Source organism: Lates calcarifer, unplaced genomic scaffold, assembly GCF_001640805.2.
Source record: "Lates calcarifer isolate ASB-BC8 unplaced genomic scaffold, TLL_Latcal_v3 _unitig_4112_quiver_405, whole genome shotgun sequence".
Taxonomy (NCBI): Eukaryota; Metazoa; Chordata; class Actinopteri; family Centropomidae; genus Lates; species Lates calcarifer.
The window spans coordinates 303,834-330,630 of NW_026116709.1; the positions used below are offsets into that span (position 1 = coordinate 303,834).

At 38.6% G+C, this 26,797-nt stretch overlaps 2 protein-coding genes across 4 annotated transcripts in view; one reads left to right on the plus strand and one right to left on the minus strand.

Moving 5' to 3' along the window:
* Positions 1–485: 485 nt before the first annotated feature.
* Positions 486–2,607, plus strand: tnfa (tumor necrosis factor a (TNF superfamily, member 2)). Its single transcript, XM_018695468.2, has 4 exons — positions 486–785; positions 922–949; positions 1,146–1,202; positions 1,550–2,607. The coding sequence occupies exons 1-4, from the start codon at positions 615–617 to the stop codon at positions 2,020–2,022; spliced, it is 729 nt and encodes a 242-aa protein (XP_018550984.1). The 5' UTR covers positions 486–614; the 3' UTR covers positions 2,023–2,607.
* A 6,312-nt stretch (positions 2,608–8,919) lies between these two features.
* The window catches only part of gabbr1b (gamma-aminobutyric acid (GABA) B receptor, 1b), a 136,326-nt gene continuing 118,448 nt past the window's right edge, over positions 8,920–26,797 (minus strand). For all 3 annotated transcript variants that reach the window (XM_018695493.2, XM_018695492.2, XM_018695494.2), the window contains 4 exons: positions 24,655–24,782; positions 17,917–18,045; positions 14,448–14,591; positions 8,920–14,021 (listed from right to left, as the gene is read on the minus strand). In XM_018695493.2, coding sequence (XP_018551009.1) covers positions 13,734–14,021; positions 14,448–14,591; positions 17,917–18,045; positions 24,655–24,782 — 689 coding nt within the window. In that variant the 3' untranslated portion in view covers positions 8,920–13,733. The remainder of the gene's footprint in view (positions 14,022–14,447; positions 14,592–17,916; positions 18,046–24,654; positions 24,783–26,797) is intronic.

The following is a 26,797-nucleotide window of genomic DNA, read 5'->3' on the forward strand; positions in this document are numbered from 1 at the left end:
GCTCACACAGTTTCCATATTTTTGACCCACATAGACTTGACCTCTACACCACTACATACACGAACATTCAACATTTGACTTGATGCAGCTAAAATGTGCGTTTTTCAATTTAAAATGGTGAACTAGATTTTTAGTTTTTTGTCTGTGTTTTTGGCATTCAGGTGTACAGTAGAATGTGAGTGTATGTGTGTTTTAGAGCATGTGTCAATATGTGCTTATCCTCGTCTATGTGTGAGTATCTGTAAACTTTGTGTGTGTGTGTGTGTGTGTGTGTGTGTGTGTCTGTGTACTGAGGTGTTAAAGGGTTTCTACACAGCTGTATGTATGTACAGTATCTTGTAGTGGGATAACACAGTCATACATATGTGTGTAGGAGAGTGTGGTTTTTTAGATCCTCCTCAGCTCTGGGTCTCTCTTCCCCATCAAATCTCCACTCACTCAGAATGAGTGACATCACTGGATTTTCCCCAGAGGAGGAAACTGTTTTTAAAAGAGCCAGTCGCTGAGTATCAGTCAACAAAGTGAAGCAGCAGCAGGAGAAGAAAGAAAGCTCTCAAAAAGGTTGCTAAGAGCTCTGCTTGATTTAAAGTGATAGAAGGAACACATTCAAAACAATGGAAGGTGAATGCAAAGTACTGCTGGACGCCACTGTTGACACAGAAGCCAGGAAACAAACATCGCAGAGCATCAAACCCAGCTCAAAGCTAACCACAGCCCTGCTGGCGTTCACACTCTGCCTTGCTACTGCTGCTGCTGCTGTCCTTGTCTTCAACATGCATGCCAAGGTGGGAACACAAGTCTTATATTAGTCTCTGATTGACTGAAATGTCTGGATGTCTCTCACAGCCAGTCGCCTGATCTAAACTCACCTGATCCCAGCCATTCTATAACAGTCTCTTTATTCCTCTCTTCTTGCAACAGGGCCCAGGAAAAGATGAAGACAATTTTGGTGAGAACTTTAATCTCAATTCTATTAAAAGTTCAATACTGTACTTACTGTACTTGTCTGGTGAATCATCAGTCTTTCGCTGCTGTCAAATTAATGTAACAATGCAACACTTATTCTGCTCTTATTTTGATACTAACTGCACCAGAAAGTCACATGGCTTTTAATTTTCTAAACCTCTGTCTTCTCTTCTCTCCAGATCTTCGTCACGCATTGAGGGAAATTTCAAACGTAAGAGCGGCCATTCATTTAGAAGGTAAAACCAAACAAAATATACCACCATCAAAGACTGCCTAGGTTATGTGATATGTACGATGTTGTTGATGTTCTGTGTAGAATTTTGACTGCTGGTTTTCTTAGTCCAGTGGTTCTGAAACCTAAGATCTGTGATCAGCAATATGAGAAATGGTCTAATGTCACTGTAATGTAATTCATTAGACACTGGTCTTTGTTATTTGTTTTTGATGCCCCCCTAACATTCTTTGGAATTCGACCTGTACCTGTGAAAAAATATGTGAAATCTTAGCCTTAATCAATCAGTCAATTTTTACTTTCAAAAAGTTGCGACCACCTCCATCACCATCTCTCTGTACTCTTTAACAGGTAAATACAACCCTGCTATGAAGACCTCAGTGGAATGGAAGAATCAGGTGGATCAGTCTCACTCTCAAGGAGGGCTGGAGCTCAACAACAACGAGATTGTGATCCCTCAAAACGGCCTCTACTTCGTTTACAGCCAAGCATCTTTCCGAGTCAGTTGCAACAGCGACGGTGTTGAAGCCACTTCAGAGCCAATGGTCCATCTGAGCCACACTGTGAAGCGGTGGTCCAGCTCATATGGAGATGACAATACAGAAAATTCCTACCAGACCATCCTGCATTCTGTCCGCACCGCCTGCCAAAAGACAGCCAACAGCGAGTTTGGTGAGGAGGGGAACTGGTTCTCTGCCGTATATATGGGAGCTGTGTTCAACCTGAGGAGAGGGGACAGACTGAAGACGGTGATGGAGGAGAGAATGCTGCTTGATCTGGAGGACGAGCCGGGGAAGACTTTCTTTGGTGTGTTTGCCTTGTGAGGAAAGCTGACTGAGGGCTATGAGTGGAAATAGGACTGTACATGCAGAAGTGCCATCAGGCCTCATGGTGGCTCCACTGTGAGGCCTATAGCCTGCAGCCTCACTTGAGCTCATTTACACTGTTGAATGTAAGTCTTACACTGCACTAAACAAAACAGTCAATGCAACTTTTACTAGAGACTAGACTAGATAACTGCATTAGCAGTTATTTAAAGGTTGGTAAACCAAGTTCACTGCAAAGTGATAATTTATTTAGATATCTTTATGGGTATGTAATGTTATGTAGTAAGGATCAGTACTTTAATGCAATGTACTGTAATGCAATCCTGAGATTGAGACTTAGGGTGAAAATATTGTACCTATAATGTATATTTATTTATTTAGTCACTACATACAGACAGAAGTGAATTTTAGGGGATGTTCATCAACATAACATTATAGTATTTATTTATTTATCTATTTATTTATCTATTTATTTATTTACCTGTGTGTTTTCATGTCTTTTGTAATGAATGACAGCATTTGTGTTGTATTTTATACATAATTTATTAATGTATTTATTAAAACATAATCAGTTTGATCAGCTGTTTGTTGGTGAAATTTCCAATCATTTTGAAAGAAAAGTATGTCTGCAAGGGCTGTGTTCACTGTATTAGAGCTAGAATTTAGAACTATAAAATGAGAAATAAATAAATTAACATTTACACACTCTATGGCATCAAACTAAACAGGGCAAATAATGACATTTACAGATGGAAGATAATATCAACTGTTTCTGGTGTTTCTGGAGGAAGTTGCAACATTTACTCAACGCACAGCGGTTAACTCGTCAACCACAGGGTAGAGGTACCACAGTTCTATGACCTCTTTCTGTGTACTGTAGAAGAGGCTCTGAATAAAAAAAAAGTCAGAAGTAGACTTTATGAACAGTCTGACATTTGAATGTGTTATTTTACCCAAATTATCCCCACTGGCATCATGCCAAACAGGTATTTTGGATCATACCTGCAGAGGTTCTGAGATAATTGTCTGAAATGTTTGTCACCACTCCAGTACAATGTAAGTGGATAGACTTTCAGTTATACGATTGATTTCTTCAACAGAAACCAAATTTTACTGCATAGTTAGATACCACTACAGTTTGTAAGGTGATTATCACAACTGACTGACTTGTGATGCTGAATAGGGGATGAACTTTCTGGACAGAGCTGTGGCTCGCTGCTGTAGAGGAAACATTAAGACATTTGTCTAACTTGATAAATCACCAAATCTGGGCAAAGATCAATCACCAAATAAATAAAAATACCACTCTATGACCCAAAAATGTCACTGCCAATTTTCAGTGCTGCAGTATATCCCTCCCTTTAATGCAGTATTCTTTAAGTCTCTGTTAGATATTCCATTGGTATTAGCTCAGATATCAGCTTTATGCCATCCCACAGTTTTAGGTGGTGTACTCTCAGTCCATTTAAGTGATATTCTGTCAGTAAATGTAAGAATACTGAACAGCCTTCCTTGATAAAAGCCCAAAGGTCTGGTTTAACCAAGGAGCAAAGCCTGAGGTTCAGTGTTCAAAATGAACATTAGAAAATCAAGTTTGCCAGCAGTTCTATCCCAATACTCCTCAATGTGGATACGCAACCACACACAGTGCCTATAGCTTACCACCTCTAAATATTTCTGTAGGATTTTTCAAATGTAAGCATTACTCCTTTTTTCAATAACTGCCCTGGTGTCAAAATCCCCATCATTCCAGATGTTAAATCCTCCATGAACTGGCAAGAGCAAAATCAGTTTTACCCTGTATGGGAGCCAGGGAAGACCATGTTTTTGAGTGGCCCTCTAGCTTTCTTATTGCTTGCTAGGCTTGCAGAGCAGTTCCAAGTATTATGTTATTATCCACAACAGTCTTTATTTTACTTAAATGGAAGGCAAATAAAATACTTCATAGTACTTTACCTCAGTTAAATGATTCCAGATCTAGTACTGCTGATTCTGGGTAATTATTAATCCACTTAGTTATGTAACGTAGCTGTGCAGCCATGTGATAGAGTCTAATGTTTGTGACAGCTAAACCTCTCTTCTCCATAGATATCTGTTACTAAGCCATTGGTGTCCTTTTGTTCCAAATAAATATACTGACCCAGTCCTTTACCCTTTTAATTTGCTAAGGACTGTTGAAAATGATAATATTTTAACATTTTAAGTAAGGCAAGCCTGCCATTTGAAAACATATTTTGTACCCTGAGAATCACTTAAGTAATTTATTACCCCCAACACAGCTTGTCTTTGGGTTAGTTATAAAGAGTAGGACATAATCAGCGTATGAGGCTATTTTGCTATCTCTTCCATCAACAAGGACTCCAGTTGTGTCTGCGCTCTTCTTTATAGCTGCCTCAATGGGCTAAATAACTATTGCAAACAGCAGTGGGAACAATGGACAGCCCTGCCCAAAGAGAATTGAGAGGAGTATTGACCATTGATCTGAATAGCAGCAAGTGGTCTATTATATAATAACCACTAGAAATCCCACTGTAGGATACAGTATGTCTGCAAGTCCAAAGAGCTCAGAGAAACAAAGAGAGAAGAGAAGCCATTTGACTCTTCCTTAATAGGCTAATGGGGGTGATACGATGGGCATTAATCAGTCAGCCTCAGGGATTTAGACAAGGAGCCCAGAGGGGGACCCATGAGTTTTGAGTTTTGTTTTTTTTTTTTAAATTCACCAGGCTGTCAGGCCTAGTGTTCCTGTAGAAAACCCTAAAGATCTTATTAATATTATTTGTGTTAACTTTACCATGTCCATATGTGTCTTTAATAGATGAATTAGTCTGGGAATCAGTCTTCCTGTCTGCTTTTCTAGCAAGATATTTATTTGGTTTATCACCATTCTCATATAAGTTCTGTTAAGCTAATCTACTACTCTGCTCAGCTCTGTGAGTAAGAAGAGACTTTAGAGATGCTCTTGTCTTCTCTGCTATCATCCAGTACTTTGTTCTGGACACTCAAATTTTCACCGAGATACTGCATGTCCAAATGTACTTATGTTTGTTGCCAGCAAATTGCTGAATCCCAGCAGACTGCAGCTGCTGTCCATGCAGTGGAGCGAGCTACAAACTCACTACAAACTCGAAAAGCCCCATTTCTTGCCCTCCCTTCGAGCTAAATGAATGTATGTATGAATGAATGTAATAAAACTAATAGCAGTACAGGTAATTTATAGCAGCAAGAGTTGAGTGGGGTTGTAGGAACAGCAGGAGACTTGTCATCGCAGATCAGACTCTACAGCTCCAGAGGCAGAAATACCTGCAGAAAGTGTCCTAGTGGGATTGTAGGGGACTATGAGATCCTTAAGGTATAGAATAGAAGAGAATGCCCTTTACTTTACTACTGGACTTTGCGGGTGAGGAGGAGGATTTTGAATTCTATTCTGGAGTTGACTGGGAGTCAGTGTAGAGAGGCTAACACAGGAGAAATATGATCTCCTTTCCTAGTTCCTGTCAGTAGTCGTGCTACAGCATTTTGGATCAGCTGCAGAGTCTTTATAGACTTGTTGGGGCAGCCTGATAATAATGAATTACAGTAGTCCAGCCTGGAAGCAACAAATGCATGGACTAGTTTTTCTGCATCCTTTTGAGACAGAAAATGTCTTAATTTTGGCGATACTACACAGGTGAAAGAAGGCAGTCTGAGTTGAGGGGGTCCATACAGACCAGAGTGTGTTGTAACATCTCAGTAAAACAAAGTACAGACTCAAAGATAAAGCAGGTAAGCAAAAGCAAAACAGTAAAGCAAAGTTTACTGGATCTTTGGTTGAAGCAGGATTTGGCAAGAGGAAGGCAGTCAGAACAACAACAACAATAACAAAGAGGCATAAACAGGAGGGTAAAATCCAATTCCATTGGAGAGCTGATGCAGGGACAGCACAATGGGTGATTTGCAAAGGAACAATGCCACAGCTGATGACAGAACTGGGAGCAGGTATGCAGGTGGGTGTACACATCAGGTGAAGAGGAAAAGTAGGAGCACCCAACTTGACAGGAAAAAAATGGCAGAGTCTAAAATGAAATTACTAACAGGAAGACTCACAGCACAACAAAAAGGTTATGAGTGATATTAGGGGCATATTTGTTTAACCAACAGATGACACAGTGAACTCTGGTGGTTATTGCTCACTCACTCATACCTCTTACTCATCACATCTCTGCTAAACCAAGGCCCTTTGCCCAAATTTGGATTTCCTGGCTGCAGTAACTAATGCATGGTGGTGAGTAATAAACCTACATTTAATACTGCTTCTAAACCTATGAAAGACACACTCTTCTAAAGTGAATAGTGATTTGGTTAAATCTCAGTTTTTTCCCTTCTCTTGTTTTTTTGATGAAGGCATATTTTTCATGTTCATAAAGTGGGTGCATTTAAAAAAACATCAAAGGCAGCCTTGATGATGACAGTCCCTGCCTCCACAGTCAAGATAGCAGGCGATTTCACACATGATGGCCCTGACAGTTGCTTTGCTACAGCTGTTATTTATTTACTCATGAAATGACCGTGGAGGGGTTTGGCACTATTAAGTCAAAAAGCCAAAAGAGCACGCCTGTGATGTCATCATCAATGACAGTGGATAAGCCTTGGTATTACATAAGATACCATGACTTGCCTTTGCTGGCTCTGTTCTCTCCATTTACAGTGCACTGTAGTGAGAAAGTTTCCAGTGCAGTAGTAGTTCCTCAACAGCCACGCAGAGCGGAAGAGAGGAGGGAAACTCCCTGGTAACCTACTTCCTTCTTCAGAAGCCTACAAAGCAGCACCAGACCCCAGCAGTGGAAAGTGCTCCTCTGAAGGTGGGAATGTATTGGGCTTTCAGTTTTTCCCCAATACCATTATTTCATTTTCTCCTTTGACATATATATAGATGATTTATGCAATCACTCAGGAGAGGGGGATTTTATTTGTTAGTGTGTGTGAAAGAAGTAGTCATGGCATCAAGAACAGCAGAAGAAGAAAAGAAAAATACAAGACAGGCATTAAGCTTTTCTGCACCTGGTCGTCAGTTTTGTAACTCTTTAATGTCTCTTTGTGGTGGTTTGGCTTTTTGAGTATGCAACATCAAAGTTGCCAGCATGCTGTTTTCAATATGTTAATTTAAGAACTAAATAATAATAATAAATATCATTTATTTAATATCCAAATCTGTCAAAATACAAAGTCAAACTTCCAATACATTTCTAATTAAATATTAAAGCCCAAATCAAAGATAAATTACATGCATGTCAACAAATGCCACTGAAACAGAGACTTATAAACTGACACTGCTGGCTCTGCTCTAGTTTCACAGTGGTGAACAAGTGCTAATAGTATTGTCCTGTTTGTGCTGAAACTCACCACTGTGTTGAAAAAAATCAAGGTATAAATACAATTTGGTGGTAAAGAAAAGTAACAGTAATATTTGATAGCATTATCTAGCATTATAGCATTAGTACTGTATAGCTGCACAAGCTACTGCTGACATTTTCATTCAGTCCCTATGAATTAGGTAAGACATCTTTTGCTGCTGTGTTGGGCAAATAAACATTCACATTTAGCCCGCTTATTTTTATTTACACAGACTCAGATATTAAATAAATGACTTTTTAAAAAATGCTAATATCAAATTAAGAGAATGAGATGTAGCAGACACATTTCCTTATTCTGAGCCGATGGAGTGTTGATCCTTAGATTTCTGTCAGCAGCTGGAGATAATATTTTATTATTATTAACTTTGTACATACCAGTGCACCATATCCTCATGAAACTAGAGGACTCAGTCTTATTCCTAAAGCAGTGACTTGCATTATATTGGAGAAGGGCTGGGTGATAAAGTTGAAATCAATGAACAATATTTAAGAATATTTTGCTTATACCAGCATCATGATACAACACAAAGAATAATAAAATAATCAAACTATGTTTTTCAAACCATTTACAGCAAAACTATCAGCGACAGACATGTAGGTGCAAATGATGCAGCTGCTGCGTCATTGCAGCGCCTCCCCAACCGCAACCTGACAACTCAAACTCATTTGTTCTTTCCTTAAGTGTGATTTGTTCCATATGTGTCTTTGAATTGTCCCTGATGTAACCCACCACCAGTTTCTATTTCTGTAATGTAACAAACCATCATTACCTTAACAAGAGTCTGCGGCCACACAGCTCTGTGAGGTTGGCTTAATGCTAATGTTAGCATGCTAACATGCTCATAATTGCAATGGTAACATGGTGATGTTCAAACATAACAGCTGAGGCTGATGGGAATGGCTATCTGGTCATAAATAAAAATTGCTGCAAAAAAGTTGCTACATGTAGAGATACTACAAAGAGTGGGAGCTACATTTCAGAGCAGAGTTCAGATAATGTGTCAATTTTCAAAATCATGTGCTTGTTAGTAGTTTCTTTCGAGTACATAACAAGGTAAGCACAACCAAACACGAACAATAGAAGTTTCTTAATGTGAAATAACTTAACATATGAACATTCAGCAAAGGTGTAGTTTTGCTGTAGTTTAACTGTTTGTTAACTACTGTAAAAAGTGCCTTGTGTCTTCACAGCTACAGTTTCAGGGAGTTATAAGAAATCAAACAGATGTTGAGATATTTCAGTCGATAAGTGAAAATTTTGACCTACTGATGGCAATAGATGAAAAGTCAGAAGACCACCTAAGCCAGTGGTATACATCCTTTACAGACATGAATCTCTGTACCAACTTCATCATGGCAATCTATCCACAGGTGTTGAGGTATTTCAGTCTGGACTAATGCTAATACTAACTGGATATGCCGCTGAAGTGGCTTAAAAAAATCATCTGCATTCAACACTGAACTTTTGTTGTGATTTGGTCCTATATGAATAAAAGAAGACTTTGAGAAAAACAACTTTATTTTCATTCTTGCATTTCAAATAATCTCAAATATCAACTATTACAGCATATAGAAATATATTTTGATGACTGTACCACATGAAATACAGCTTATTTATGCAAAGCTGAATGTCATCATTATTTACATCATTATTATTTACAGTCCATGTGCATACTTTCATGTGTATCAACATCACTTACATCTTCACTGCTTTACAGACTCAACAGTTAAATACATTATTACAGACAAACCTACACCAGATATTTACACATTTTCACTTTAAAAGAAAGTAGCAGGATCACTGCACAATGTTCTCTTGGTTTATACATCTGTGCCTCACACTGTAGTTATTGGTTAATTTAGAAGTGCTTACCAAGACTCAAATTACCCACACACTGCAACCACGCATGAGACTAAACTGGAAGTCAAGACCAACTCTATACCTCAACTAGAGATCACACAACATATTTGTCAAAGGCTTGGACCCCTAAATGAAAATAAAGAACTGTTACCAGGAGAGGCAGGTGGTATATTAGTGCAGGGAGGTTCCATCTCACAAAGTTGAACAAAATTCACTGAGCAGGAATCTAACCACACTTACAAAGAAATGGCAGATCAGACAATGCTAATCTTTTTGTAATGGTGAACGTATTTTGTTGTTTACTTTGAAGATTTCCATCCTGGTTGCTTTGGTGACACCCATGGTTACCACAAGAAACAAGAACAAGAAGTGTGATTAATGCCATAGCAAACTCTTGTTGGACAGTAAGTAGTGAAGCTCTTGGATAAAACTTCAGCATCATTTTCTTGCACGTCCTGCAAGTCGGCAATCTGAAACCAGTTCAGGGATGGTTTGACTGTCAGTATCACTTAAAATACCTTGTAGAGAGATAACTGCTGTAAAGTAAATACACTGAATGACTATTGCAGAAAAATGCAAACCTTAAATTGAATGTCAAATGGGGTATTATTTCATGAGGATTATAATTCTAAGTGCTGAAATAGTGCATTTCTAGAGCCTCAGTGAAGATGGCTTTATTTTATTTATTTGTTTCTTTCTTTTCTATTGAACAATAGCTTGGAGTTTTTGCCAAAGATTTTACCAGTGTTAGGGTCAGTAAAGGCTTTTGAATTTGGAAACTTTTTTGGTATTGAAATAATGCCATCTATACAGCCCGAGCTGCAATAATACCAGTGCCATCTGAGCAGTATTAAACACATCAAAAGCCCAATTTCATTTGAGCCTGTGAGACTCATTTGTTTAATCCACAACATAAAGCTCAGAGGTACACACAGAGAAACCAAAAAGCCCATGGTGTTATCCCTATTAGTATGTAAATTATAATTAGGTATACAGAAGTCAAGCATGTGTTGTAGTTTCACTGTCTGCCATGAAAATCTTTTCACTGAAACTCCAGAACACAAAATACCCACAAAAAGCTGTGGTATTTTTAAGCGAGACCAAAAAAAGACCAGAAGTGAACTCAAAAAGAAGTGAAACGTAGCAGCAATCTGCACAGGGGAAATCTGATGTCAGCCTGCTGGTTGTATTTTCCTAAATAACCAGAAACTCTGTGTCTGTTTATAGCTGTGGAGGAAATGTATGGCAGAAATGTGAGGCAGTATGATGGCCCCTGTTATTAACTGATTAAACTAACACATCTAACACTTCGGCAAGAGGCCAAGTCAGACATGAAAACAAACAAAATGACAAACTGCTAGGCTTGTGGATCATGTTGTCAGATCATACTGTGGTGCCGCATGTATTTGAGCTTTTATTGGGATTTTATACAATTCAAAATCAATCCAAATTTTAATTTTAGAAATTGAAAGGCATTGACATTCTTACTCCCAAGCGAGTCAGAATGACCTGTAGAGTACTTTTCACCAGCTGACCGTGGTCCTCCTGACTCTCTCTGTCAGTGCATTGAACAAATTAATGAGTGGATATGCCAGAATTATCTCTCACTACATAAAGATAAAACTGAGGGGACAGTATGCTTGTTGTACGTATTTTAAATCAGAGTTGCTTTCTTTTCTGTCAGTCCCTAAAAATACTGTCACAGACAGATGGAACTGAAACAGAAACATGATGATTTGAAAATGTGATGTGAATCTGTGTATCATGTCTTAAAAAAAAAAAAAAAACATCCTGAGAGAAAATAAGTTTTTCTTACTCAGTTTTAAAACCTTACATACAAACATGAAATATACAGTAAACTGAATGCAAACCTCATATATAATTTTAAGTTCTGAATTTCAAATTTAGATTTGCCAAATTCAAATTCAGTACCTGCTGCCATAGGTATGAGCTAAATTAGTATTGTAATGCTTTCTTTGTTCCCTCAATGTGCACTAAGGTACACATACACTTCACATGATGTTTTTCACCAGCTCCTCGAGACAAACTTCAAAAAGCTTATATTTTACATACCAACAAATTCTGACTGAATTTGCCTCAGGTTTGACATTTAAGCCTTATCACCTGACAGCTGGCCCATTATATTTAATTTCTGGTATTTATCTGTCTTGTCCCCAGGAAAATTAAACACACAGACACAGTTGCAGCCTGATAGCATACACATAAAGGTGTTTCAGTTAATGTTCCCTCAGTTCTTCAGTGTGCCAGTCACAACACTTAACAGTAAATATCTGACAGATGACCGCAGTGTCTTATTTTTCTTTTGAGTCCTCAACAGGACTGGGTGCATCCACAGTGAGGTTAGCATAAAAACACACAATGACTTCTAGACTCTTTGAACAGAGACCAGTGGCAATTTAAAAACCACCATCAAACATTTAACAAGAGGAGCTGAAATGATAAATCTTATTATGTAACGGATACAAGTTAGGCTGTCCTCTTGTCCAGCCTCTTAGTACAGTACATGGCACATGTAATTACATTAAGAGACAATACTGTAAAGTACAGATATGATAAAAGCTGTGTTATACTATCTTGGTCTCCAATGACCCTTTGCAAAATCAAAGATCCATTGAAGCAATGGAGCTTGATATCACTCTTAACAAAAGCACTGTTTTCACTTCTAGTCAGCCACCATTGATATTGTCATCAAAAATGATAAATGTTGTTAGATTTTATCAGCTGGAGCTCGATAAATAATACTAACTCAGTGACGAAGTGTTTCTAGCTGACACATTTGAAAATGAGAACCATTTTTAAAGGGGTCTTTGATCATCACTCAGAGTGATACCAAAGTGGAGGTTTGATGGTAGGTAGCTACAAACAAGTGTCTCTTATTAAGCTGCCGTTGACTCTGCTTACTCATGACCTATATGGAAACTGTACTGGCACATTAGAAAAATACTTCAACAGTCTTTCCTTTCTACGCATTAAGAGATAGTAGGAACAAGTAACCAAGCAAATTAGATTGTGATTTATCAGCTCCAATCAGTTGTCTTACTTTGACCTGGGTGGCTTTGTCTACTATACAAGTTGCGTAAGGCCTGAAAATTACAAAAGGTCCCCACCCCTTCTTGACGTCAAAGGGGGTTTACAACTTCAATGAGCCAGCATTTGAAGGATCCTTTTACAGGGTTCTCATTTTTAAATGAGTAAACTGGAGACAGTTTTCAACCAATCATGGATCTAAAGTTAACGCTAACTTTGTTATCAAATAAATCATATACAGTGGGAGAAATAAGTATTTGACACACCAGCATATTTTTCATTAAACATTTCCAATGCAGCTATTCAATGAAGTTTAGACCAGATATTGGTCTAGTTAAAGAAATTGTAATATTCCAATCCATAAAAAAGTTATATGCAATAATGTGGAATGACAAAGGAAAAAAGTATTGAACACACTGAAAGTTATTTAATACTTGGTGGAGAAGTCTTTGTTTGCAACAACAGCTTCAAGACAAGTCCAGTATGAAGAAACTAATTTGTCACAGTGTTCAGGTGGAACAGTCTTCCAGTCTGGAAGCTGGTGAGTCTTGATCTTCAGTTCCTTCCACAAATGTTCTGTTGACTGACTGGCGATTGACTGGACCATTTCAACACCTTTATTTTCCTGCTCTGGTACCAACTGACAATCTCCTTTGCAGTATGTTTTGGATCGCTGTCCTGCTGGAAGACCAGCATCTCAGCCTCATTGTCCTGATGGATGGATTTCCCTCTGCATGGCTCCATTAATCTTCCACTCAATTATTTGGATTCTGCCAGTACCATGAGAGGAGAAGAAACCCCATAACATGATGCTTCCACATCCAAACTTCACTGTAGGTATGGTATTTGTAGAGTCATATGGAGGTCATATGATTTCTTTATCTTAATGGTTATATTATTAATTGAATTGATGCATTGGAAATATGTTGGTGTGTTGAATACTTGTTTCCCCCACTGTAATAAAATTTGCCAGCAACGCTTTTCAGCTGCTTTTATCTTCTTTTGTCAAAAGGCAATGACTTTTTGTTTTAGGAATCATCACTCTGAGTGATTTTTTCTTAAACTCTAGATGGCACATGATACAACACTGGTAGATGACAGATGCAACATTTTATAATTAACAAGATGTATGTACATCTTTTTACTCCAAGAGCAAAGAAAAATTACATATTAATCAACTCTGACAGTGGGGATGGAGATGTAAATCCTCACTGAAGATTTCTTCAATATGAACCTTTCTACTGGTCATCCTCCAGCCTCTGCTGATTGGTGGGATGAGTTTTGGAGTCAGCTCCTCCAACAGACACTGATTTATTATCCAAACTGCTGTTTGTACTTCATTTTCTCCACCTCTGTACAGCTATAATTGTCATTACTGTCCTCACCCGCCACTGTTCACCACCAACTCACTTGTACAGCAGCTGTAGCCGGCTGGTGTGGCAGTTATTTCGGCTAATCTTGCTGTCTGGCTGGTAGAGGCTGGACGAGTTGGCAAAGGATGGAGGGACGGGGTGGGGGTCACAGGTGGGGGCTGGGTAGCCTGGAGGAGGGGCCAGGGACCTGGGGTCACTCTGAGGGATGGCGAGGGGTGGGGGGCTGTGGTTCTGACTGGTGACAGTGGATGCTCTTCTCCTCGACCGCAGGGCCTGTCGCTCAGACAGCTGGTTCCTCAGTTCAGACACACGCTCTTCTTTCTGAGGGGACAAATGATAACACGGTCACAAGTCTTCCCTAAGTCCTCTCTAAGTTATGTGATGGTTGACAGGAGTTGTCTGGAAAGACTAAAAAACATGGGGATGAGCAAGGTCTCAGGTTTGTTTCAGGTTGATTAAAAATAAATAAATAAATAAAATAATAATAATAAAAATGTTGATAGTTTTAGTTTTACCCAAGTTTTAAGATATTCAACTGAGATTTCTGTCTTCACACAAAACAATAGAGGTAAATGGATATGGCTATATAAGTATATGGATAGATGTGATGACAACTAAGCAAACTCTGTCTAAAAGAGTAAATAATGCTGCTCTCTTGGCCAAGTCTTTCCTGAAAAAGGATATTTTTTATCTCAATAAGGCATAAATGTGAAAGGAAAAAAAGAATGTGAAAAAGGCCCAGCTGACCTCCTGGATGATTTTCTGCAGCTCCTTGTTCTCTCTCTCCAACTGTCTGGACTTCTCCTCATCATTGTTATTGGTGGAAGAGCCAGTCTTCATGGTCTCCTGAGCATCTGACTGCCACTCACCCCGTGTGATCAGACGTCGCATCTACAGATCATGCGCATGTTGTTCTTACTATACATGTTAGTAGAGGAATTAGTTCTTGGACTGTAGTTTGGTGTGTTTGTTACATTGACTAAAGTTTTGGCTCCAGAAGCTGCGGATCATGAGAATATATAGAGTTCAGCAGTGCTCTAGTTCAGTAATGTAACACGGTAGTAATTAATTGTCACTTTTAGGGCTGCAGAGGGCGCTGCTGCATAGCAAAAATGGTGTTGCTTTAAATTATCAGTTCTTAAGGACTTCTGTGACTTTTTCAAAATATCATACTTTCAACTATATTCACTCATTACTGAGAGCGTTCATCTTGGGTCATTTGACAAATTCAAAATGGCTGTTTTTGTTCTACCAAAATCTTTTATTTGAGAGACTGCGACTGATGAACTTTTGACATTTGTGATTAATAAATAAATTGTTACAAATACCTTGCAATATAGGTTGATGATAAATATAGCCATTAATTCTATAAACAGCCTGTCCTGAAAATCTTAGGTTACACTCTCTGTCTACAGGTCTGTCTACTCAGTTTGTATTTTTCCATCCAGAAACATATAATATATACAGTATACTATAATACGTATACAAAGACTCTCAAATACTCAAACATGTTTGTGCTGAGCATGATGTGAGTGTGTGTTTATTATGAATAGTCTGCTGACAGTGCAGTTTGGACTGCTGCTTTACCACCACTTCATTGCCACTTTCAAGTGGCAAGCAAATAACTTCCTCTGGATGTGGAGAACCTCTGGGTTATACATACAGATGGTCAGGAAAAAGCAGTAACAGTCTGCAGGACTCTGATGCAACTGATCTCTATAATATCACGATGATACCATGTGAAGAACTCCATACCTAGTCCTTACTTGACCTTTTAAAAGAAAATGATGGTCTTTTACCACCTGGATCCCAACATTTTGCTCACATTTAATTGCTGATCTGCAGATGCATCAACATCACAACACAACTTAACAATAGTAGTCTAACAAGGCAAGAGACATGTACCCTTCAATAGTGAGAGATTTAAACAAAGTGAACGTAATAGCAACTGCTCAGGGGCCCTGGGCCTCCAAAGCTACCAGAAGCTCCAGATTTGCTGCCTGTCACCTGGTTTTTGAATTAATTAACTAATTAATTGCATGTAAGATTGATCAACTCAAAGACCCTGCAATATTAGCTTATTTTGTGACAGTGTCATGTATAAAGGGTACACATTCCTAAATAAAGTGGTATTTAAACAAATTACCACAACAGGGGCCCAACAGCAAATGTTTGACCAGGGTCAATCTAGTTAATCTTGGCTATGGTTCAAAGCAGCAATTGATCTCCATTCATTTCTACATGGTAGGATCTGATAGAAGACTCTTTAAACTTGCAGGGATTGTATACTCCATCGCACTGTAATTACTAGTAGTTTAACACTTATGTGAACATCATAAAACATTATTTCTTCTCTATGTTACATTATTTTCAGATGGTAAGACTGGAATGATTTGAAGAGTCTCCACTGCATTACTCAACTTACCATAATGGTTTAGTCCTTAAAATGGTATGTGTGTGTACAGCTATGATAAGCAGGAATGTCAAATTAAACCACAAGCAACTGTAAAGCCTAATGTTAGACAGGACAGTTTGAATAGAAACTTAAACTTAAGTTAACTCAACTTTGATTTCAGTTCCAAATCAGGAGTTTAGAAAGTATTGTCAATCATCAGCATGTCATACTTTTGAACATGTGAAAATCTGACTATTGGTTATAAATATCTATCTTTTTAATCTTGTTATCTCCCTTTTCCCTCTAAAGTAAACTCTTATAATAGTAATGCTGCTTTTTTCTTTTTAAAGAATTGAGAAATTAATTTGTAAAAACATCTGAAAGTATTCAGACCCACTGACCTTCTGCACACTTTATTGTGTTGTAAATCTAATTTTAAATGGATAAATTACACTGCACTCTACACTCAACTTCATTCAACTACACACCACTTTTCTGCTTTTGCAAAAATTTGGTCCCACAGAAGCAGCAAAGCACAAAAATATGTCTGTTCAGTTTGTCATGGTGCACATCATTCACCAAGACCTGGAACAGAGCAGGGACTTTAGTTAGTCAAAAAAGCATGACCAGATGACTCGTAATGACCAATAGGGGTGTTGAATGCTATTTTCCAATCATCCCCCTTCCTGATGTGGATTAAGTTGTAGGACTTTCTTAAGTCCAGTTTAGTGAAAATGACTGGTCAACATATGGGTTATGCCTACACTGCCAAGGGGTAACCCAGGATGAGTGGGAGTTGAGGTAAGTCAGCCAGATGGTGGTTACCTAACAAGGTGTAAGTGAGTTGTGCAATGTGTCATGGAGCCCTTCGCCTTGGTCTTAGGTTGCATGTACTCTGGAGCAGGTTGTCTTCAGGGACCTCTCTATATTTGCCTGCATTCATCCATTCTTCAATTCTGATCAGTACCCCTGTCCCTGCTGCTGACAAGCCCCCCTATAGCATAGCAATAATATAGCCAAAACATTATGACCACTAATAGATGAAGCATATCAAGATTATCTGCATGTCAAGGTCTGGGATATACAGTGACTTCAGTAAATTAGTAATTATTGAATGTAGACTGATGGACAAAATGGTATTTTTTAAAATCAATTTACAATTTAATCTACAACACAGTTAAGTGTGCAAAAAGTGAAGTGGTCTGAATGCTCTCACTGTTTAGAATTATGTGTAAAAACATATTTCATCATGATCATGTTTCACAAATACTTGCTGGCAAGAAGTCTGACATGTCAATCTGATGCCTGTGTGTTAAGTACAATGAGTCAGGATGTGAATAGCCTAGTTTAGCATAAAGATTGGAAGCAGAGGGAAAACGCATAGCCTGGTTCCAAAAATTTGATTCACAGTCTACAACCAGAGGAGTGGAGGCTAGTATAGCAGCATATTGCTTTCCATGGTGTCAGAATCACACATTTAACCGTCAAATATTGGTGTAATGTTTGGGTATTCACATACTCTTGGTCATATAATGTACAGCAGAGAATGTTCTCCTCTATGCAAAATATTTAACAATCAAACTGGTCATCAGAAGAGTAGATTAAAACACAGACACACCCACCCTGACGCTGACAAAGCAGAGAAAACTGTTAAAGACTTGAGGAGGCAGTAATGCTGACACAGCAGGCCAGGGCCAATCTACAGGTCATTAAGTGATAGATTATACCAGCCCAGATAACTGATGAAAGGAAAGGAATTTAAACTGCTGCTGTAATTGGCAGGTAGGAGATGACGAGAGGAGGACAGTGCTTTGGTTTTACCTTGGGGACAAACAGAACCACCAGCGTGATGTAGACCGAGAAGACGATGGCCAAGGAGGCGAAGGCGAAGGAAGCGTCCTGCTGGGATGACAGGATCATGGTAACTGGAGCTGTGATCATACACAGCACCTGAGGGAAACAGTGGATAGAAACAACATGCTTAGGTCTACAGAAACAAAAATAAGAAGCCACATACAGGTCAGGTTAGCATGAGTTTGTGAGGTTTCTACAGCCACTATAGCAAACATGTAGTTAGTTGTTAAAATAAATAAATAAATAAATACAGGTTCCCAACAGAGGGAGCTGACCTGGAAATATCTGGGGTGCAGTCATGAGAAGAAAAACTCGCAATGGGTGTTTTTTGCTTTTTGACTGACCATGTATAGACTAAACCATTCATGTATTGATTGACAAATTAATTGGTTGATTGATCAATAATGAAAATAATTGTCAGTTGAGATCATAGTTTAGATAATATAAAATGTTGGCTTCTTTCCAACCTGTCTGATCATTTGACTGCCCCTGTTTCTGGACCTGTTGAACATAATGAAACTGTGTTCCCAGATTTCAACTACTATCTTGGTGGATACAATGTTACCATAAATGATAAAGATGAAAATAACAACAACAGCAATTTATAAAAAAAAAAAAAAAAAAGGATTGTTATTCAAAGTTAAAGCTTTAGACAGAATCATTCATGAAAACCAGATATTCAAATGACCTCCTCATTCTTAAGTCTGAACTGAATAAATGCTTCCCTCTATTGTTTCTTCTTGAGTTTGCATCTGCATTATTTTGTATCACTAGCATAATACTTCTTTATTTTAAGTTTTTGTGTAATTTCTACTTGAACACATTTTATTTCAAATTGCAAAAACAAATATATTTTCTCATTTTACCATAGTATTATCTAACTGTAGAAACTGTAGTTGAGGTTTTATTTGTTCAGGTTTTGAAATGGTGTTCTCTGCAGTTTCTCAGTTTGTGAAAATAACAGCAATGAAAAATAAAATAAAAACACAGTCTTTTCAGAAACACTTTATCAGTTTGAATAGTCCATGGATGCACTGTCAACAGTTGTAATCCCTACTATTTTCTAGCAAATAAATAATAATAAATAAAGAATTTTCTATTAAGGACAGTGATCACCTTCCCACATGTAAATGTTCCACCGACACAACCTGCTCCAGAAACTATTTTGCAGCGGCATTGTTGCTGCATCCTGGGCTTAGTGCTGCCCATGATGGTACAACTACAAGTAAGTGAGGAAACTACCTCTCCTCCCATCTACCAGCCACTGACAGAAAACACACAACTCAATATAATAACGTATATAAGTACAAGCATGTTTTTGATCAGTGGTGGGCTGAAACTGTTGCCGAGTCCAGGGGCCATCTAGCGGGCCTACCATGATGTCAGCATTTTCATGTCATTTGATTGGATGGTCAGAGAGCATACTGGTCGGAGCTAGCAAACCACATCTATAGCTACTCACACAAGCTAAAACATGTTAGCATAGATTTAATAGCTGTTTTCTCAACCCACAATGGCTAAAGGAGGAGGAAGAGTTCAGTGACTCTATTGTATAGGTTATCTGTTTGTCTCAGTTCCAACAGTAAGTCCTTTTCTATCACTACGGAGGCTAATGCTGAAAGTCTTGTCTGCCCAGTCGTATTTCTCGCACAACTTTTATTTTGCTTCAGGGCTGAGAATGTCCGCTCCACAGAAGCAGCACAAATAAGTGATCAGTTTCTGTGATTAAAATTTATTTTACCTATATTTTATTGTTTACATCTTTGTCATTGTATTAGTTGATACTGATGCTTCTTCTGGAGATGATGTGTGTGGCGCAGGACATCAGTGAAGGCCTATGTGTGAAACGCATGGGCCACCACTGTGTTTGATAATACGCCAATAATATTGTATTATTGCTACTTATGTAATTGAGATACCCATGGTTACTTTGGCAGCACGTTTCATTTCTGTCATACCAGTAAAGTTTAATTAGAATCAGAAGGAGAACCTGAGTGAGAGAGAGGTGGCAGTATGACAAGATAAAGAATAAAACAGAGTGAGATGACAGGTTGGAGATGAATTGGAGGGAGTCCAAGATAGAATATGAGAGGGTGGATGAGTGAGGAGCAGAGTGACTGAGCATGACGTCAAAAGAAACATGAGAGAGGTGGAGGTGAAGCTGGAAATCAATGTATATTGATCAACAGTCAGTCATCTCTGAGCAAAAGCTGAAAATCTCATCCAGACCAGAAAATAGAAGCAGCAGGCTGACACCAACAGCAGCCATGTTTTCTCTGCCATGTCATTACTTACACACAGTAACACACAAACACAGTCTGCCCTTATCTAACACACAACTCATCCAATTCATTTCACCCACCTTACTGGAACAAATTACATTTCTGTGCACTTGGGATTCTTGGGGCAGAGTGAATGACTGTCATTCATCTGGAGACAGGCTGTTTCCACACAGCCTGAACAGAGACAACTTTAAAGGAAAATTCTACTTTATTACAACATGGACCTAATTACATAGGTTTGTCTACCATTCCTGCCCTGGTTCCAGACCAGTGAATCATTAGTTTGAATCATGTTTGACATTTGCTCATTGTTTCAAACTGGCGTCGTACTGTGTTCCCTGGTTGGGGGAACAACTTAATCAATCAGAACTATGTAGGCAGGATTAAATATCTGTATCTTCCTATCTAGCTAATACAGTCATGAAAAAAGGACAGAAAAGTGGCCACAAGATTGATGCAAGTGTATAGGTTGTTGTAAGTCAGTGTGCTGAAATAACAACTCAACATATTTTCTGTAAAAAACATTAAGCTCCTTGCAACCTCTACCACAGCTTCTGTGTCGACTGAGTATCACATCAATGGGGCAGATACATGTGTGACTACTGATTGGTAAGACAAGGACAAAACAAAACACTTTCCCTAAAAGAAATGAGCTGAAACGACCAAAGAGAAAAAACAAGGCATAACAAAAAGGCAAAAGAAGGAACCTCGTACTTATGGTATAAGGAGATTTATTTACCCCATTAGCCCATTTAAGTTAGCCCAAGTCAACTCTAAGGTCAATCACAACAAGTCCCAAGTCAGGCAGATCTTGAGCTAGGCCAAAAAACAAATCTGAGTGACGTTACAGCTCAATCAGGTTTCAATATTTAGCTTGAGGTGCTCACAAACCTGAAAAATGATGGAAAAATTCAACAGCAACATCTCTTTTCAGACACAGTGTTTCTGTTACTCTAATCAACACAGTACACTGCAAGCAGTTTTTATTACAACTACTTTCTCTAGTCCCTATGAATTATGGACATTTCCTGTTCCAAAATCAGCAGGCAGCTGCTCATTCATCCAAAAAATGTAGAAGATCCTAGAAATAGATCTGATAGCTAACCAACATTTGCGCTTGTTCAAGGAAAACAGAGCAAAGCAGGAAGAAGAGAGGAAACACAGCAATAAACACATGCAGATCTTTCCCCAGTTTGCATCTTATATCTGAGTTTAGGCCTAAATAGGGTTCAGTGTATAATGGATAATCCTCAGAGAGGAATTAAAATATGACAACGGTAATAAAAATCACAAAATAAGCAGTACTGGAGATGTTGTTACTTAAAAAGCCACTTTGAATGCATGTGAGTGTGTGCATGCATGCAAGTGTGTGTGTGTGTGTGTGTGTGTGTGTGTGTGTGTGTATGTGTATGACTGGCTGGAAAGAGTCTGGCATTTGAGACCAGCAGCACTTGTGTTTAAATTGTCATCCAGAGCAGAATACTTAACAATTTGCAGAGTGAAATTTGGTTGCAGTGAAAGAACTTCTTGTTCTTGAATACACATTACAAAGCTGAGCAACTGACTCCTTTTTCTGGCTGTGTGACAGAACATAAAGGCCTAACCAATTATAGACATAGAGAGCAGAGATGTCTTCAAAGAACGCTTAAGGGGAGAATGTCAGATGAAATAGGCAGATGAAAATCCTTCATAAACCTGGTCACAGTCACACCTTGTCTGTCTGCACTTTCAGACAGACAAAAAACAAAGGGATTTTAGAAGCCAGATTGAAGCCCAACTGATAAATGAAACAGTCAACATTATGTTAAAAACCAAATGTAAGAGGTGTTTATCAAAAATGTTGTTTATGTGGTAAACAGACTGCACTTATATAGTGCTTTTCTAGTCAGATTGACCACTGAAAGTGCTTCACACTACATGTCACATTCACCCATTCACACACACATTCATACAGCACTTGTTCTATACATGTACATGTAAGTGCTCTCTAACACATTCATGCACTGATGACACATCAGGGGCGATTTGGGGTTCAGGGATACTTCGGCATACAGACTGGAGGAGCCGGGGATCGAACTTCTGGTTCTACCTCCTGAGCCATAGCTGCCCTGATGTGTTATGTTTATCCTAAAAAAAACCCAGATGATTAGTTCATTTAATTTTTCAAATATAAACATCAGAATCAGCCTGCAAGTACTAGACTTTACTACATGTAAATAAATACAAAGACTCGACATGAAGATGCCCTTATTAGTTTCAGGTGGTTTGAGAATTATGTTGCCTTGGTATTATGGGTCTGGACCTCTACCAGGCTCCTGAGAGTGAGAACTGCATGGTATGTAGATACAGAGTGGAAATTACGCAATGTTTCATTATGCTCTCATATTATTGAGCTGTATTCTACGCTGCTAATATATGAAGTGGTTTATTTAACTTACTGTGATAATTGTGTTGATGTTACTGTATGTATATATCATTTAGCAAGTAAATAAACAATAATCTATGAACTCCTTTGTATGTTGTATCATGACAACATACATGTCAACTCTACTAAAACAGCACTTGCTAAAGTGGTAAATGATCTTCTGCTCTTTAAGGGTTCAGATTCCACCTCTGTGTTCCTCTTACTGGATCTCAGTGCAGTCTACAATATAGACTGATTGGAAGGGTAGGGTGAGGAGTTTGAACATCTGGAGGGAGCTCGAAGTAGAGCCACTGCTCCTTCACATTAAAAGGAACAGTTGAGAAGATGGTTCAGGCCTTTGGAGGTTTTCCAACTGGGAGGAGATCTTGGGGTACACTCAGAACTTCTTGTAGGGATTATATATCTCATCTGGCCTGGGAATGCCTTGGGATCCCCCAGGAAGAGCTGGGAAACGTTACCGGCTGCCACCATGACCTGACACCAGATAAGCGAAAGAAGATGGATGGATGGATGGATGGTGAGCCTTACCACCAAGGAAAGCCAATCTTCCTCAGCAGAGTGTGAAACAAAGGAGGAGAGATCAAAGAAAAACATGCCTACTGAGAGAGGCTATACTAGTGCAGGACCTATATGAACAGGCTGGCCAGGCACAAAGCTCACAGTCCACAGGAATATTTTGTTTTCAGATTTATTTCTGAGATTACCCCACAATGGTACATTCAGCGGAGTGCAGTGTACTGTGGTGGTGACTGAATGCTGTTGTGTTAGTACTCTTGCAATAATTCTCCGAAGAGCACTGAAAGTCGAGGTATAAATATATTTTTAATGGTGCTGAAATGCTCTCCATTATTTGTTAATGGGTGCTTGGAACATTGTGGGCTATCTATACATCTCCCAGAGTGGGTTTGGACGAACCTCAACCATTCATCAGCAAAATGATTTCAAACTAAATGTTTTCTCAGTGAATGTAGCCTTGGTTAGATGAGATCAAACTCTACACATCACACGGGCAGACATTGTACTGATCTTATTAATCTTGTACATTGTGTTAACTTATGGTTTTGTCCAGTAACAATTCCACCTTAAAAAGTTTGAAATGTGGAAATTTAACCTGATCCTATAATTATTTTGGGGTTACAAATTAGGGGTAAAAATCAGGTTTAATTTGTACAGTGGCTGCCAAGCATTATGGGAGATATCTGATCCAGTGCTTTTGGAGCTTGACCTATAGAGGGCAAAATCAGGATGTCTCAACCTATGCATCACTGATATTGATCACTCTATTTAAAAATAAGTCTCCTATGAGTCCTTCAACTTTATGGATGCACAATGCCAAATCACTGGAGTACCCCTTTCATATAAATAAATAAATAAAATTCTCAACAGCTTCCAGCTTATAAAGGATGTTTATCCCCTGGTTACTTGCTGGTTTTAGGATTGATTTTAGGATTTTTCTGATTACTTTTAGTAGTTTTCATGGTTTCAGATTACCTTCAAGTGACTGTGTCCCTTCTTTCCCCTGTGTAGCCTGAGGTCCACAGGAAAAAAACGTGCTGGCTTTTTGTTTGAGATCACCTCTCATCTAGAACAATCTGCTGAAAGGCTGAATCTCTATCCCCTTACCAATAGTTAAATAGACATTATTATTGTTATTTTCTGTGACACACTAATGTTATTCATAATATGAAGGTTGGGCATTCTGTAACCTCTCCTTCAGCTTTTAGTGGGATATTATGATAAGGGCATAGGTACATGGTATAATATCCAGTGAAGTGAGGGTACATGTACAGGGGCCATATTTGTTAAAGGCTGACAAGCTATTTTTAACATAGACCAGCAGTGTCAAACTTTCAGTTATGTAAGGGTGAAACAGTTAGGAAACAAAGTGTTTTCAAATTTTCTGCATTACTGTGGACTTAAGTCATAGGCTTTGGTAAACACGCAGAAATGCACAGGCACATACATATACACACATACACAGACAACAGCTGAACTCACAGCAACATTATAGATGGCCATGCCCACAGCTCGGTGGTCATTGATCTTCTCTGTGGAGATGGACTTAGTCTCATAGGCCAGGAAGATGCCGAGCAGCAGCAGTAAGCCTTTATAACCATACACCACACCTGCAGAGGACAAGATGGCAGCTGTGAGGAGTTATGGAATTGTTTGCACTGCAGCTCATTTCACTCAGTTCTTAAATTAAGCAATATTAATCGAGAGGGTGTGCTTTAACGTTATTTGAGCACGACAGTGATGCGGTCAGGTCCGCAAGCATCACTGAAGTGCTGAAATGACGTTAAAGCACACCCTCGAGTGTAATATTGCGATTATACAACTATTACCAACAAAGCAAAATGTATAATCAAAATCTGTTCATGTTAAGGGGCAAATTTGCTCTCAAAATTAAAAGGTTTTAGCAAGTGTTTTTTTCCATGTCTGCTATTACTGACAATCAGTCACGTCAGGACTCTAGTGTAAACGAGTTCACTACGCAATAATCAGAGCCAACAGAAATGATTTTCTACTCCCAGATGAGTGAACTCTGAGCTGACGTTAATGCTTTATTGAGATCTCGGACTTTACCAAGCTAAACCAACAGCCTACTGCACAAATGCATGCTTACTTTTATCAACCACGTTATAACAAAGACGCTGCATTTATTTACTCACACAGATGTAGCTTCTGCAACCGCAAACTTTTACATGAATTTTAAAGTTATAGCGCCGTGTCACCGGCACAGCTGATGGAGAAAGCCGAGGCGCTTTGCTCAAATGACGTTAAAGCACACCCTCGAGTGTAATCTTGCGATTATACAACTATTACCATCAAAGTAAAAATGTATATGGCGGAGTAATATTTTTAGTGATGAGTAAAGTGTGCTGTCATGCTGATTTGAGCACATTCTAAATGTCTTGTGGACCAATCAGATTGCTCGGTCGGAACTACTTGTTGTATAAGAGGTCATAAACTGTTACATTTTAAAAGACCACACCAGTGATTTCACATATTTCAAATCCTATTGTATGTTACACTGACTTTCTAACTTTCAGGCAGTTCATTATGCTACACTGTGATAAACTGCTATAAATTTATGTGAAAATATCAACAATATAATCCTGTTATCTGCAAATGCAGTACATTACTGTTTACTGTTTTTTTTAATCTGTAAAGTTGATTTCACAGTTCTACTGTATTATTTTACGGTATTTTACAGTATAATCGCTTGGGGGAAAGAAGACAGTACTTTACTGTATTTTTTGAATTGCATTTTGGGAAGACAAAGAAAACGTGAGCCCACATTTTGATTGGATGAATTTTTCACCATCTTCATCCTGCAGATTACAAGGTAAGAGCTTTTTGTTTTGCGGTTCTTTACTGTGAGTATGGCGCCTGAACTGACAGAGAGCTTGTTAGCTAACATTAGTTAGCTAGCTAAACTACAAAACTATGAAAAGAATGCTGATAGCAGTTAAAGCTGGTAAAGCTCTTAAACCTTAATTCACATGTTCTGTTCAGAGTTTTCTCTGATGCCTTAGTTGTGTTCACTTTATACATTTTCAGCATGTTTCCTTGTCACATCTGTGGACATATAGCATCTAGCACTATAGTGGCCTATGTAAAACACTCCCAACTTAGTACTCGTGTGTTGCATCCATGACCACAGTAAGAATCTGAAGGTTTGAAATCATGTTTTAACATACATCACAAGGAGTGTGTGAAGGAGCCTAGATTAATTCTATACCCCTCAATGCACTTAACGTGCCATGTTGACTTTGTATTGCCAAGTGTGATTCACTGACTCACTCTTATTTCTAACTTAAAGTAATAAAGTGCTGCATGGACTTGAGCTACCTATGGAGGAGCATGGAGGGGTTTTTCAAGAACAAACATGGTCATAACCTGGTGTCATTCTGCATCATCCAACTACTGATGACACTTCTCTTGACACCCTGGAGGGGTTGATCCTTCGGGCAAATGTAAGTTATGTTTTTTGTTGTTTCTATATTAAACCACACACATAATGTATGCAGCTCATCCACTCAGAAAAGTCCACAATTCATACAATATTAGAAATACATTTCTTTGAAAAGGAGGGATTGTTCATCAAGTTCAGTTTCCCTGGCACTGCATCATTTGC

Bases quoted from the DNA above. Each gene is read 5' to 3' on its own strand.
- tnfa (XM_018695468.2), top strand. From the start codon at position 615: ATGGAAGGTGAATGCAAAGTACTGCTGGACGCCACTGTTGACACAGAA. The intron at 786-921 runs GTGGGAACACAA...TTCTTGCAACAG, and splicing joins TCTTCAACATGCATGCCAAG to GGCCCAGGAAAAGATGAAGA. The intron at 950-1,145 runs GTGAGAACTTTA...TCTTCTCTCCAG, and splicing joins AAAAGATGAAGACAATTTTG to ATCTTCGTCACGCATTGAGG.